Source organism: Watersipora subatra, chromosome 5 (assembly GCF_963576615.1).
Source record: "Watersipora subatra chromosome 5, tzWatSuba1.1, whole genome shotgun sequence".
Taxonomy (NCBI): domain Eukaryota; kingdom Metazoa; phylum Bryozoa; class Gymnolaemata; order Cheilostomatida; family Watersiporidae; genus Watersipora; species Watersipora subatra.
Genome location: NC_088712.1, coordinates 53,288,912 through 53,304,492, shown reverse-complemented (window position 1 = coordinate 53,304,492; position 15,581 = coordinate 53,288,912). Strand labels below are relative to the sequence as shown.

At 36.4% G+C, this 15,581-nt stretch overlaps 3 protein-coding genes across 4 annotated transcripts; 2 read left to right on the top strand and 1 right to left on the bottom strand.

Moving 5' to 3' along the window:
• Positions 1–119: 119 nt before the first annotated feature.
• LOC137397633 (palmitoyltransferase ZDHHC12-B-like) lies at positions 120–10,256 on the bottom strand. Of its 2 annotated transcripts, XM_068083929.1 has the most exons (8): positions 10,172–10,256; positions 6,243–6,396; positions 5,771–5,928; positions 5,403–5,468; positions 4,213–4,398; positions 3,650–3,739; positions 1,975–2,141; positions 120–669 (listed from the first exon to the last, which is right to left on the bottom strand). In XM_068083929.1, exons 2-8 carry the CDS (start codon positions 6,385–6,387, stop codon positions 324–326), a joined length of 1,158 nt encoding a protein of 385 aa, XP_067940030.1. In that variant the 5' UTR covers positions 6,388–6,396; positions 10,172–10,256; the 3' UTR covers positions 120–323. The 2 variants fall into 2 exon arrangements, with proteins under 2 accessions (XP_067940030.1, XP_067940031.1); XM_068083930.1 differs by lacking the exon at positions 5,403–5,468.
• Positions 10,257–13,256: 3,000 nt separating this feature from the next.
• Positions 13,257–14,162, top strand: LOC137397464 (uncharacterized). Its single transcript, XM_068083752.1, has one exon. It carries the CDS (start codon positions 13,257–13,259, stop codon positions 14,160–14,162), a length of 906 nt encoding a protein of 301 aa, XP_067939853.1.
• Positions 14,163–14,378: 216 nt separating this feature from the next.
• Positions 14,379–15,512, top strand: LOC137397463 (uncharacterized). The gene has a single exon (XM_068083751.1). It carries the CDS (start codon positions 14,379–14,381, stop codon positions 15,510–15,512), a length of 1,134 nt encoding a protein of 377 aa, XP_067939852.1.
• Positions 15,513–15,581: the final 69 nt, after the last annotated feature.

The following is a 15,581-nucleotide window of genomic DNA, read 5'->3' as shown; positions in this document are numbered from 1 at the left end:
ATTAATGGTGTAAATGCTTCTTTGACTGGAAGTTCGGTGTTCAGCTTGTCATACAGAAAAGAATTATGTGATTTGGGCAGCCCGTAATATTTTTGACAGCTTAGAATATTCCAGAATCCTTCCAAATGTCGTAAATATATTTTCTATGCAAAGGGAAAATAAATGATAGAGTATTGTTACATAATAACAGTATAGTTAAATATAAGATTGATCAATTAGAGTGAATAGGTCAAAAATAAAAAATTTTTTAGCTGATTGTATTATTACTAATTACAGCAATTAATAATATATAATTAACAATATTAATAATATTATGATTATGATTAGACTTCTTCAAACAAGTGCACTGAGCTTGTTGACTTCTTATAAACTGATCGCCAATGCTTTGGCTTGCGTCTGCAGCAGAATGTATAAGTATTGTAACACAAGCCCATGTCAAATGGATTGTAGTCATCCTTCAGTTTTTTCAGGTATGAGATCCTTGTCCTTGACACAGACTCCCACGTTGTTTGATTTGTACACATTAGGTAAGAGTGAAACCCAAAGAGGGAGATTGTGCTTAGACCCCCTACCAAAAAGATAATGCAGTCTAATATTGTGAAGAGAATGGAGGCTATCTCGCGTCCATCGAAATCTGGATCATTCTGTTTGTGTGAAGGAAAGCCTTTTCTAAAAAGGAACAAAATATATACATTAATTTGGAGACAACGAATAATTACTATTAAAAACTCTGGTAATGGCAAGGTTCAATGTCTCACAAACTCTACACAGAAGAAATTTTGTATCTATTTTGTGGATACAAACTCATGGTCTTAATCCATTGATACCAGCATTCAATTGGCGATACGAAAACTAACGTTTAGTTTCAGTCTAACTCTAAAGAACAGTTCCAGAACTGTAACAATATCAATCATTGCAAAGAGTCTCTGATTTCGGTGAGACATATGGGGTCCAGAGTAAGGCATGCAATCTACACATACGCACAGAACATCGAAGGGCAGACACCTGTCTGGTCTTTTCAAAAGACTGCTCAACCTTTTGTCATTTCGACCAATGATATACAGCCCCCGAGGATAGGCGACGGGCATCATATGGGCAGGGTTTAATGATCGTTCTCTGTTGAGATGAACCCGAACATGGCACCCGAACAAACAAATAGGCTGAATAAAGCCCCCTGTAAATTTACAAATATTATGAAATATAGTGGTTAATTTACTGATCTGTTGAATTCATTTTGTTGTCAAATAAATATAGTATCCCAATATTGTCACCGTTATGATCAGCCAGTTACCATTCACAAGCATTCGTGATATTAATAGTCACAATCGTAAAATAGCCCCAATTCGGTTTTATATTTCGATTTTGAGTATTACAACTACACTGCACAGCTTTGCCTGCTGTCCCATCTTATTGGCCAGGTAAAACAATGTGACACCGATGAAAGACTGTCATTTTATATCAGGGGTGGCAAAATATTGATCAGAAACTAGGAAAAAAAGGTCGTTGTTCAGGTAATTTTGGGTAAATTATATTCAACTTTAAGCATATACTACGATCTTTACCAATTTTAAAATTAGTAAATGTAGGTAATTTGAAATGTTTTATTTTGCATGGAACCATTATTTTGGTTAGGTAGTACCCCTACATTGTAGAAATTCAACGTTTGCTATTGTGAATCGTGGGGTCTACTGACTGAATGAGCTAATTAAACGATAACAGCGAGTCGTGTTTTCCAAAACCTAACAAGGCAACGCGACCGCCCCGCGAGAGTTGTGTTTGCTCCGAAACCCAGGCTAGCACAATCCGAACAGAGAACGATCATTAAACCCTGCCCATATGATAGCCCTCGCCTATCCTTGGGGGGCTGTATATCATTGTTTCAACCAGCCAAACTAGCCACAATTAAATGTGAGTTTATAGTTTCGCTATACATTGTCAGGTTAGAATGAAGGAGTAGACAATTACACAACTTACACAGCGATGATGGCTGAGAAAATAATGACAATGTTAATAAACAAAAGGAAAAGCCAGAAGAATTTGTGGTTCTTCTCTCCGACACAAGTTGAAAGCCACGGGCAGTGGTGGTCATACTTGAGCACACATCTGTTACAATCTTCACAGTGCCTGCTTCTGATTGGTTGCTGAAACAAATGCAAGAGTGCATGATGAAATAGTTGCATGTTTAAGCAAAAGGGTTTTAGAATTTTAATTAGGATTTATATTTTGATGGTTCAATAACAATTTATGATTGTTTATTAATCGGAATCACTGTATTTTGTCCTCAAATGTACTGGCGAAAATGGATGTATTGGCGAAAATGGATGTATTGGCGAAAATGGATGTATTGGTGAAAATGGATGTATTGGTGAAAATGGATGTATTGGTGAAAAATGGATGTACATGTATTGGTGAAAAAATGGATGTACTGGTAAAAAATGGATGCACTGGTAAGTGATGGGTAGGTGCAATCTTATGTAGTAGCTACACAACGCTAGGAGAAAGCTACACATTAGGTGATTTTGAAATCTAATCAATAATGTAAGTTGAAACTAGTAGTCTGTAGGTCTACTTTGTGACTCGTCAATTTCCTGTAAAAAGCTAAACATTTTGGTAACGGTGCATCTTAGGTCAGTACAACGCGCATACAATGCATGCGCAATGGACATACAAGGCTCTTGCAACGCACATACACTATCATCACAACGCACATACACTATCATCACAACGCACATACACTATCATCACAACACACATACACTATCATCACAACGCACATACAACGGGCAACAGAAAATAAATAGAATACTTTGTGTAATGTTTTAGACCTGTTCTATTAACAGATTATAAATAGAATATTGAATAATAATATATTATTATTATTACACAATAATAATATTAATATGTTAACAGTGTCACGGTGTGGCGCATGTGGTTGTACATGTAAAGGAATGCTGCCAGTAACACTCATATCTGACACCAGTAAATGATGGCTCAGTCAATACAATTGCTAGTCGACTTGTGCGTATCCAAGATGGGAACTCATGTTTGGAACTCATGCCTTACTTTATAGAGTAAGGCATGTAATCTACACATACATACAGAACATCGTAAGGCAAACACCTGTCTGGTCCTTTCAAAAGGCTGCTCAGTCTTTTGTCATTCCACCCAGCCGTACTGGGGGCGATTAAAAGTGAATTTATAGTTTCGCAATACATTGTCATGTTAGAATGTAGGAGTAGACAATTACACAACTTACACAGCGATGATGGCTGAGAAAATAATGACAATGTTAATAAACAAAAGGAAAAGCCAGAAGAATTTGTGGTTCTTCTCTCCGACGCAAGCCGAGAGCCATGGGCAGTGGTGGTCATACTTGAGCACACATCTGCTACAATGTTCACAGTGCAAGGATAGCCCTCATTTGAAAACTCATGTTTGAGAGTAATATAATAGCCCTCACAGTTTTAACCGAGCATGTTAGTAAACTTACACTATGCTGTAATACTGATAGTTCAGACATATTGGTGAGGCCTGCTGTTGGCAACACCGGTACATGACTGGGAAAACTCAATTTCTTTAGCAAACTACCTCTATGTAGATCAGAAATAGTTTACAATCTGTAGCACTAGTAAGCAAAATTCATCCTTACCGGAATCTTACAAATTTTGCAAGTTCTGTCTGGCACTAAATTGGCAGCGCTGACCTCTGTCTGATGAGAGATGATGCTTTCTTCAATTTGCTGTAAACACGAACCATTACTCATGCAGTGATTGTGGGCAAAGCAATTTGAATATTGTGGTCTACCAGCATGTTTCATTTGAAAACTCACACTGTCTTGGAAAATAAGTACGGGTGTATGTGGTGATCATATAGACACAGGAAGTGAGCATGTGGGAGTAGGAAGTGAGCACATGGAAGTAGGAAGTGAGCAAATAGATAGAAGTAGGAAGTGAGCAAATAGATACAGGAAGTGAACATGTGGGAGTAGGAAATGAGCATATAGAAGTAGGAAGTGAGAGCAAATAGATACAGGAAGTGAGCATGTGGGAGTAGGAAGTGAGCATATAGAAGTAGGAAGTGAGCAAATAGATACAGGAAGTGAGCATGTAAAAGTAGAAATGAGTGTGACAAGTGTGCATAAAAATATGGTATTGATGACCAACCAGAGTGGGAGACAATAAAAGATAAATTCATAGGCATAGCCTCGTTTACCGTAATATTGTCAGCAGGAAGGATTGCAGCTGAATTGCTGCTGTTTAAATTTTCCATAGAGCCCTGGTCAGCCTGTCTGTCCAACCTGTTGTGTTCATCATCAATACAATCAGCTAACAATGGATCTGAGGTGTGGACAGGAGAGTATTTATGACTTTTTCTTTGTGTGAATAATTCCTCTTCCTCCTAGCCAAAACAAATGATCAAAGAGATATTCACAGACATAATAACTGTGTTATGTACATATATTGTATGATAGGACAGATATAACAGCTGTATTATGTACATACATTGTATGATAGATACAAAAGGTGTAGTATGTACTAGGGATAGCATTTGCTGTTTGAAAAGGTGTTATCGACTATCGTTGGAGTTGTCTCATCGATAGCATCGAATTATCAATGAGCAGCAGAGTTCACCGATAGTTATCGCGTGACTTGGCAGCTGGTAAAACTATCGTATTATCGAAAAGATAACTCCAAATTCTCAAAACATTTTAATACCATATTTTTGTACAACTTTACTAGCCAGATGACCACATGTGCCTGAAAAGATCGAGGATTGTGAGAAGGGATGGGCAAAGACGTATAGTTTCACAGAGACCCGCATAAAAAACTGGAAACAACAATGCTTGATGCCAAACAAACCCGATCGACATATTGATCTCTAATGGAATATTCATACCTCGATCTTAATACCGCTCATTTTTGCATTTACTTTACATTTTTACAAAAAAGTTATTAGTAGCTTTTTGTGGGAAATTTTGTCTTCTTTCAAATGGTGTATGATACAACAATCAATTTTAAAGCGACTGCCAATTGGAGTAATTTTTGTTGATTAATGTTGCGGCCTTTCCATTATAACTTATACAAAAATAGTAGACGTGGCCTGTTTGTTTGGAATTGAGCGAGCTCCCATATATGCTTCTGTTGGTCGCAGGACTCTGTGAAACTATACGGCTCTGAGGGTGAGAAAAAGAAAATCTGCAAAAAAAAACAATAAAAACTATCTGCAAAACTATCGGGTTTTATTCATTTTTATTATTCGATAACGATATATAATTTTCGGATGTTTCGATAGGCTAAAAATAATCAACATATTCATATCGAGAAGACAACTAGCGACTAACGAATTCGACTATCGAACAAGTATGTACATACATGTATATTGCAAGAGCGGTTAAGACTTACTGACAAACTGTGGCTCAGAAACCAGCCTTCATTAAGCAAGATTTCTTCTGTCAACCAACATGATGACTACAGTACATTGAAAGCAAGCGAGTCTAAAATTAAAACCTTTACTTGCTTGTGTAAAAAACGTCTCTTTTCATGTGAGTGTTTAATAAAATCTTTCACACTTTACTCACCAGCATGCCCTATATCAATTTTAGAAGCTAGTAGAAAATCTATTGAAGCAAACCATTAAATTGACCTGCCCTAATAACTAGTTTAAAACTTCAGTAGTATTAGAAGATACATACGTGTAGTTGGGGTCCATCAACAATTATAGGTGATAGCCCATTGTCTACAATGATACAAAGCATCTCACAACAGCTTACCTCATCTTCAGCAAGATGTGAGAGGACAGCTTGATCAACATAGCCCGGGTTTTTCAGACAGGCGCAAAAGTAAAATATGAGGGACGCCAACAGAATCGCTATATACAGAATGCCATAAATATAGTTTCCTTCACGCCGCACCAGCCATTGGTTTAAAACTAAAATAGCAAAAGGGTTTTTAGATGACAGTGTCTAAATGTGGCACTTGAATAAAAACAGAACTATAGCTATTTCACCTATTTACTTCAATCTAAAAGATTTAACAATAACCAAAAATAAGAACCAAAAACATAGCAGTGAAAACTAACTGACTACTAGATACAAAATCTACCAAAACTGAACACAAGCCACATTTCTGATGAAGGAAACAGTTAAGACTGCAAAACGGTTATATATAAAAATAATCACAAATAGGCCTACATAAGAATCACAAACATCCAACTAAACTGTGCTTAAAAAGGTCTAAACCTACCTGTATGTCGGTTGTACATGAGGTTAGCAGGAATGGCGACAGAGAGCAATGTATGAATGAATCGAACTACATAGAGACCGCCTCCACAGGTCAGACACGAGCAAATTACATTGACTATGGAACAACATCCCTTAGACTTAGCCATTGTAATATTCTGCAATATTTTGTAACTATAATTAACAAATGAGTCACAATTACAGTCAAACTCTATTTGAGCATCATGGTGCTTTTTTTAAAAACTAATTCATAATTCATTCAATTAAAACGGCGCTCAAATAGAGGTTTTACAGTAATTATTTCTTTCAATATGAGGTGCAAGCACATTATGCAAGACAAAAATTGTAGCACCATACCATCTAGGCCTAAATACTAATTTCTATGATGCTACACAGTTTTCAATTTCAAAGGTTAGTTAAAAACCCTCAAGACAACTTCATTTATTTTCTCCAACTTAAATGGATTCTTTTTACGTTTGAGTTGTGTATATGTGAGCTCGCATAATAAAATCGTTATTGTTATAGAACAAAATAGGTATGACATATACAGAATTTTCAGTTTTCGTTAGGTAAGAAACCACAGAAAACAACTCACAGCTTTAAGTAAAAACACTAACTTTCTATCTGAAAGTTTTTTATCATCATAAGACTGTCTGACATATGCACCTACATTCTAGAACATACAGCCTTTTAAGCAGTTAAACTGCAGTTGGCAATATAAAGATAAATAAAAGAAAGAATTTTTAGTGAACTTAATATGTTTAACATGTTTCATGCTTTCAATTTAGTGCCAGCTAATAACTTTATCAACAGTAGCTGAGACCAATTATTTAAAATCTTCATGCAGCACGCATGTTATACGTAAGCTTTGAATTGTTGCCAGTGTGCTTTACCCAATATATTTTTATAATTAACCATATTTTTTAATCATTCAAGTACAGTTTTAGAAGTAAGTTCATGTCAATCCTCAATCATATAGAGTAAAGAACATGCTTCACTCTATGGTGTGCTTGAAAGAATTAAGTCACAGGCTATTAGGTTAATTAAAAATGCAAGAGGGTGAGATTTCTCAGTAACGATGGCTAGAGAAGGGTTAAATCAAAATTCAAAACTCTTAAAAACCAGGAATGGTGTTAATTTAGACTAAGATCCAAAGTTTAAATTATTCATATGGCCAAGTTATTGAGACCTTTACAAATATACAAACAATATTTCACACAAAAGCTTTAACATGCCACACTTATCATTACCTTTTCAGCTTTCTACCACGCACTGCTAAAAAACTTAGACTAAATTAACACCATCTTTTAAAATTCTGCATAGGCCTATAGCTTTCTCATGCCTTTCATGTTCCTACTAGACTGAACTAACTAATATACGATGTTTTATTGTAACACATTTTAGTAAAAGCCTTTATGAAGATCTTCCCCTTCTTCGTTAAAAGAGGTGTAAAAAGTAAACAAAGAAGAAGAATCAATTACACTACAACAATATTTTGATAGGCCTATATCAGTAAATGCTGTGAAGATGATGTACACGTTTGAACGCGAATTGTTTATAGTAAATTGTTTATAGTAAATTTCTTGTAGTCTCATCAAAAATTGAGATCGTGCCCAATATCTTATACACTCTGCTAATTGTGCATAGATGCAAGTGTCACTGACCTATAACTTTCACTGTTTCATGCGAAGTACATATTAAGTGCTTTATGAATAAACGTGATGCTACGTTTGAACACTATCCTAGTATATATATTTTATGCATCGGTATCGGTATCGGTATAAATAGATCCTGCAGATATTCATATGAATATATTGTGCAGGCCTCAAGTTTGTACAATCAAAAGTATAGACTAAAATTACAACCTCAAAAACAAAAAATAAAAAAGCTTATTGTATGACATATATATCTCCGAGTTTCATATCTCGTATAGTTCTCGGAAGGAAGCTATTATGGTACTTGTTGTTATTTGCGGTTAAATTCATGGGCTGCGAGGCACGCTGACTTCTAGTGGTACAATGATCTTCATTTTTATTTTTACTAAAAAGCTCAGGAAACTTGTGTGATATTGCTCCTGGAGACTCGGAACAGGCGTCTCTGATCATTTTATATAACAAACATTTACGCAAGTTGGTTCTACGTTCCTCTAACGTCTCCAGGTTCATGTCTTTAATTAAGCCAGTTACACCAATATCGCGACCTTTAACATTGCAAATAAATCTTACAGCCTTTCTCTGAACCGCCTCAATCTGGTCAACCTCGTATCTCTTGTACGGGTCCCACACCTGGCATCCATACTCCAAAATAGGTCTAATAAAGGATTTATATGCAAGTAGTTTGAGAGCTTTAGGTGCACTAGATATAGATCTCCTTAAAAATCCTAGCATTTGACTGGCCTTTTTAACTTTGCAATCGATGTGATACTGCCACGAAAGGTCACTAGATAGCCACACTCCCAAGTATAGTGAATGGGTTTCAAACTGTAACAAACTTCCATTTAAAAAATATGGCAACTGGTCGTCAGAACATGCAGAACCTGAAAAACACATCACCTTACACTTTTCAATATTAAATTCTAGCTTCCACCTCTGAGACCAATCGAAGACAGCGTTTATGCTATTCTGAAAGTCGACAACAGTAAAGGAATTATCAATTGAGGCATAAACTATAGTGTCGTCCGCAAACAAACTAATATTACAATCAACACATTCAGACAAATCATTAATATACAATAAAAACAATCTAGGCCCCAAGACAGAACCCTGGGGTACCCCACTTGTAACACAACGACTCTCACTATTTACCCCTTTTATCGTAACTCTTTGAGTTCGCCCGGTTAAAAAATGTTTAATCCAGTCAACTAAAAAAGGACTAAGATTGTAGCGTTTCAGTTTATTAATTAAAAACATGTGAGGGACCTTGTCAAAGGCTTTTTTAAAATCTAAAATTAAAGCATGAGTTGGCACTTTTCTATCCAAAGCTTTTGCAATTGAGTGAATGGTAGATGTCAGTTGAGTCTCACAGGAGAGCCCAGCGCGGAAACCATGTTGAGAGGTGCTAATTATTTGATCTAGTTCGCTATTCAGTTTATGCAAAATGATGTGTTCCATAATCTTGCATGGAATGCTTGTCAGTGATATGGGCCTGTAATTCCCTGGAACTGTTCTGTCGCCCTTTTTATGAAGGGGTACCACATTAGCCTCTTTCCATCTTGTGGGAACTCTACCAAGCCTTAATGACTCGTTAAAAACAATAGTTAGGCAGTCTGCAGTTTTTTCGGGCTGTAATTTCAACATATTACCATTAATACCATCTGGACCGGGGGCTTTTTTGATTTTAAGATCGTTAATCAATTTTAAAACGCCCAAGGCTGTAATATCGGCGGCCCAGTTTTCACACTGTTCGACATGCAACAGTTGTTCAGACTGACAAAATTGTTGCTGAAAAAAATCATTAAGCAGGTTTGTAATCTGTGGCAAGTTCTCTGTCAACTCGCCATTTGGTTGGGCAAGAGACTCAATGCTAGATGTATTGGTTTTCAAAGATTTAATATGTCTAAAAAAGGGTTTAGAATTACCCTGTTCCAATGGTGCAAAAACTTTAGTTTTTAGATAGTCATTTTTGGCTACATGTATACTCTTTCTATACTTCCTTTGTTCATTTCTGTATTTCTGCAACAAAAAATTATCACCCGATTGTTTAAACCTCTTCCAAAGTCGTTTCTGATTACGAGATTTTCTCCTTATACTATAATTCAACCACAAATGTTTTTCATTCCTTATCTCTTTAGTTGGAACCGATAAGTTAATAGCTTGGATAAAGCTCTTTTCGAACATGTTCCATAGTTCATCAATTGAAACACTAGTGGTAACACTAGTGTTTCAATGCATAAATTCTAAACAAAAAAAGTTCAAAAACTATAATAGCCCTCACCCATAAACTCTACAAAAGCACTGAATAATAAATGTGTTTTGCTATTCAGGTAATTTCGTAAATATAATCTTATTCCCGACCGAAGATTATTGAAGAATTGGAGTCGATATAATAACCCTATTTAATTTCAGATAAAACGAAAAACTGGTAGCTCTCCGCGTTTTCTTGAATGAGCTGATTTATTTTAGCAGAGGTCAAGGTTTCATTTATAGGCTTACTGCTGTTAAACGCAGAACTGATGCATGATGCTATTTAAATAACAGATTTCGTTAGTTATTATTTTAGAAGCTTAACTTTAACTTAAATGATCTGCAACAGTGATGTCGAAATAATTTTTCATGATTCATTCATGAAAAATTACGCTCACAAGCAGTTTCCGCTCTGTTTAGTGTGTATAGTTCTTAGCTGGTGAGTTGAGGCTGGTGGCAATCACAGAGATGACAGAAGACAAGTGTGGAGGTTGTAAAAAGTCTTTGCGTGAACATTTGCTACGGTTTAATATATGTGATTTTTTGATTGATGACAAGTGTTCAGTTGCTGAACAATCAACAATTACACCAGCGGCAAAGCTCAGTTCCATACATTGGTATTGTAGGCTACAAGCTGTAAGAGCAATACCAAAAAATTCTTTCACGAGTAACTAAAATCGAAACAAGGATAAATAATGTTGAGGGTGAAATTAGCAAATTAATTGGTTCGTTGGAAAAACTTACCAGAAAGATAGAGGAAACATTGAACACACATGGTAGTCCTGTGCATTTTAATGTGTCTCCACGGGCGGTGGATGATTTGGGGGTCAGTTTTATTGTCAAGGAGATACAGGAGAGGAATATTTAAGCTAGAAATGTAGTTTTTGTTGGGTGGGCATTTTTTTAAAGATACAGGCTCATCTGGCTAAAGTCAAAGTCTCTTCTAGTGAAATAAAAAATTATTAAAACACGGAAAAAATACATACCTAGCTACTTTCTCAAGCGAGCCTGAAAAAACGGAAAACCATAGGGCAGTCTAAAGCTTTGTGTACAACCATGGAAGAGTTTGAAAAGTTATATGCCATAGGCCTATATACCCTAATCTAACTCGCTTAGTGAGAGAGAGAGCAACAGTTTAAAAAGGGGTACGATAAGGAAGGGAGCTATCATTCGGTGTGCTTAGCTAAGTGTTAATAAAAATAACCATGTTCATGATCAAAAGTTTGATCCTGGTTTCAAATACACAACATTAGAAATACTGTACACTAACAAAAGGTTAAGCGGAAATAAAATTGTAGATATTGAATATGAGACTGCAGTGAACTTAAACATTAATACTCTCTGTCTGATTGAGGCTATGCTAGAATCCAATATCATAAATGGAGAGCTTAGCATATCCAACTTTAAATTTTCTCGCAATGACAGACAAAAGGGTGTTAGCAGGGGTGTGGTGGTGTGTGTTCATAATCTAATTGTGGTAAACCAGCTCTGATGAGATATTTCTGCTGAGATAGTAGTCTTCAACTAAAAATTCAAAAGCCAAAATTATTGTTGCTTTGTGCTTATAGACAACCAAGTAATTGAGATTACATGTCGATGCCAAACTTTATAAGTGAAGTGTCATTGATTTCTAAAAAATTTAATTTCTTATCTGTGGATCGAACATTACTCAGTCACAAGGGTAATAAAAAATTGCATGATCTATTTTTGCAATCACTTTCAACTCAGGCTTGTCTTCATGTGTTTTTCGGCCTACACAGGACAAAGGTTACCTTGGACCTTGTTTTTAGTAATATGTCTGTAATACAAAACATAACTGTTGCTCTACCTGTACTCAGTGATCACTCTCTTATCACAGTTTCTTAGAAATTAAATGTATCAACATCGGAGCAGAGAAGTAAAACAGTAGTCTTATCAATATGACAAGGTAGACTGTAAGATTGAAAATATTTATCCAAAATGTATAATCACACCTTTTAAGAAAACAAATATGTTTACCCATTAGATTACAAAATAACCAAACTGAAAGAATCATCACAGCCATGAAAGTGATATCACCAACCACCAGGATGCTGCCTCTATGACAGCACTTGTTTTTTACCAAATGTATGCTTATTTTTAACAACTATGAATCACATACTGCCTTTTATAAAAGAAGTCAGCACAGATACTTTGAACTAGTCAGTATTTTATTCTAAGGAGCAACAACCATCAATAAGCTTGCTCATGGCTTTATGCCTTTATTGTCACAATTAGTTTGAGATTTTAACTACATTTATACTATAATATTTTTCTGGACAAGAACACTATATACTACAATCATTCTACTGTATGACCAGGAAAAGGAGCCAACAAGGTACGTAAATATATTATTATGTTTTACTTCAATATGTTTTTACTGTGATTTTTTATCCAACTATCATGTTTTATTCAAGCATACTACAAGCTCTTGACATTACATGACATTACACGGCTCCATGATATCTTTGAATAACTTTGCCATACTATTGCTTGCTTTGGATCTGTTATAATCAACAGACATTATTTTTATTGTTTATTATATCGTTCTATTTTATATTATTTCATATTTTAGTTTTCACGGTGTAATTCTGTGTGAATTCTACAAGAATAAAGCATCAGTTGTAACTCAAACTCAGAAAACCTGATCATACGGTACAGTGAAAACTTGTGGAGAAAGGCTACTCAACAATTGAAGGAAGACAACTCAACGCAAAGGCAGCCCAGCGAAGACACCGGCACAGAAACTGTAAGTTACACACAGCACATACACACCGCCACTGTCTACTGGGATGTTTGCAAAGGCAAACCTGTCATTTTGGTTGGATATTGACTCTGACAATAGACAAGAGTAGTTTTTTATTTCATTTTTCAAGTTTGTTTATAATCTAAAAGAATTTTTAAGTTTTCTTTGAGAGATTGGTGATATCACAACCTTGGCTGACCGTTAAAGCAATTAGCAAACTCACATAAAACACCCCACATAATAGGATACAAATTAAACAACCCTTTTTACACTGGTTGAAGCTGTGATTATTATGCAATAACGACTGTTTTATTGGCGTTGACCTTGTCACTTGTTTACTACCAAACAAACCATGAGTGAAAAATCTGTTGATGTGACCTCACAGCATGAGGAGCAGTCTACCCTAGCTACTGCTAATGTACCTGAAATGCAAAACAATGAAGCTAGCACAAGCACTGAGCATGAAGCACAGCGTCATTCAAAAAGGATTGCTAATCAAAAAGCAAAGCAAAATCTACTTGACTCCATAAAAATTCAATGTGACGTTAACACCCTACTGCTTGTTGAAATTAAAAACCAAAACCCTGACTTGAAAAGATTACAGACCATAAAAACGGACCTAGAAACCAGCAATAAAATCATTCATGCTCTTTATAACCAGTTCAGAAAAACCCTTGATGAACCAGATAAGGTTATTAACCAAGCTATAGGCAAGCTCACACATGATATACAACTGCTAATGGAGATGGTAATCCAAAAGATGGATAGCATGACAACCAAACAAAAGAAGGCAAAAAGCATGCTATCAGACAAAACTAAAGTATCGTCAGTTGCTACCAGTGTACGCAGCTCCACTAGTTCTAAATTAAGATATATGCAAACACAAGCTGCTGCCGCAGCCGCTGAGATTGAAGCTAAATTAAAGGCTAGTAAAGTACATGTACAAGAGGAAATTGAAGCTCAGCTGGCTAAGCTAAACAGCGCCAAAAAAAGTGCAGAGTTGCAGGGTCAGTTACATGCAGAAACTCGTAAAGCTGCTGTTTATGCGCAGGCGATTGCAGAAGAAGAGCAAAACAATTCAGGTCTTTTGATGTCATCCGGCTTAAATGACAACGCCAAAGCTTTTCCAAATACTCAAAATTCAAACTCACTCAATTCACCGCCAAAAGATCAAACCAAATGTACCACAACAACTCAAGATCAAAATAATACCCAGCCTACATCAAACATTAACAATCAAAATAGCACCCAAACCTGACATGCAAAATCTTAACAACCTGCCTGACGAAGTCTATCAATCCAATGCTGACTCTGATGAAGAACTTGACCTTCCTATCCCTAGTGACGTAATGATCAGAAAGCTATCTAAACCTTTATCATACCAAGAACCTAACACTTTCTCCCACCTCATGATGTAACCAATATAAGTCATGTAACAAACGGGCTGGCTGAAGCAATAACATCAGCATTCAATATGAACAGACTGCCACCTCCAGAACCAGTAATCTTTGATGGCAACCCCATAACCTATCCCGACTGGATATTTGAATTTGACAACCTTGTAGGCAACAAACAATGCACCATGATTGAAAAACTGCATTATCTCAAGAGATATGTAAAAGACAAAGCTCTGGAGGCTGTTGAGGGTTACTTCCTTCTCCCAGGTCAGGATGCTTATACACAAGCAAGGGCTGCCTTGGAGAGAAGATTCGGCAATCCCTTCACAGTCGCTGAAGCTTTCAGGACTAAGATTGAAACCAGGCCATGCATAAGGCCCAAAGACACTGATGCATTAAGAAAGTTTTCAGATTTCTTGAACCAATGCCAAACAGCTCAGACATCGTTTCCCCAGTTGCAAATGCTTGATGACAGCAGAGAAAACAAAAAGATAATATCAAGGCTCCTTGACTATATCATATGCAAATGGGTTAGATATGCCACAAACTATCACAATCGCCATAATGCCTTCCCCAAATTTGCTATATTCACTCAGTTCCTGACAAGGGAAACAGATGTTGCTTGTAACCCAATATTCATGGAATCTATTAAACCAGAAACAAGACCAAGTAGAAATGAAAGGCGAACTTATGCCACCCAGCAAAGTAGGCAAGAACAATCACAACCAATCACAAGAGCAAGTAACACAAGTAGCACCACTGAGTGCCTGTATTGTAACATGTCAAACCATACAACTTCCGAATGTGGTGTGATTAATAGATTACCGATCAATGAACAGCATGGATTCCTACGCAAAATGCACCTCTGCTTTACTTGTTTAGACGGATCACATGGCTACAGGCAATGCATCAAGCCGGCCAAGTGCAAACAATGTAATGGAAATCGCCCATCTGCACTTCATAACACGAGGGCCAACACTGCACCTGCTAGCACACCACAATCACAAAATAGTCAATATCAAATATGGCCAGTTCAATCCAGCTGCAATCAAAATACTACATTGAGAGTTCAAGGTCAACAAACACAACCAAAACCAACGCAACCACAATCAAACCAAGCACAAACTAAACCGGCACAACATAAGTCTCCTGCTCAGCAAACACAAGAACCTGCAAAACCTCAAGCTCCAGAGAAACCAGAGTTCCAATGACTAGATCAAAGTATAGCTAAACAAGTGATCACATATAATACAAGCTTCCATGACTCCAATAGCTCATTA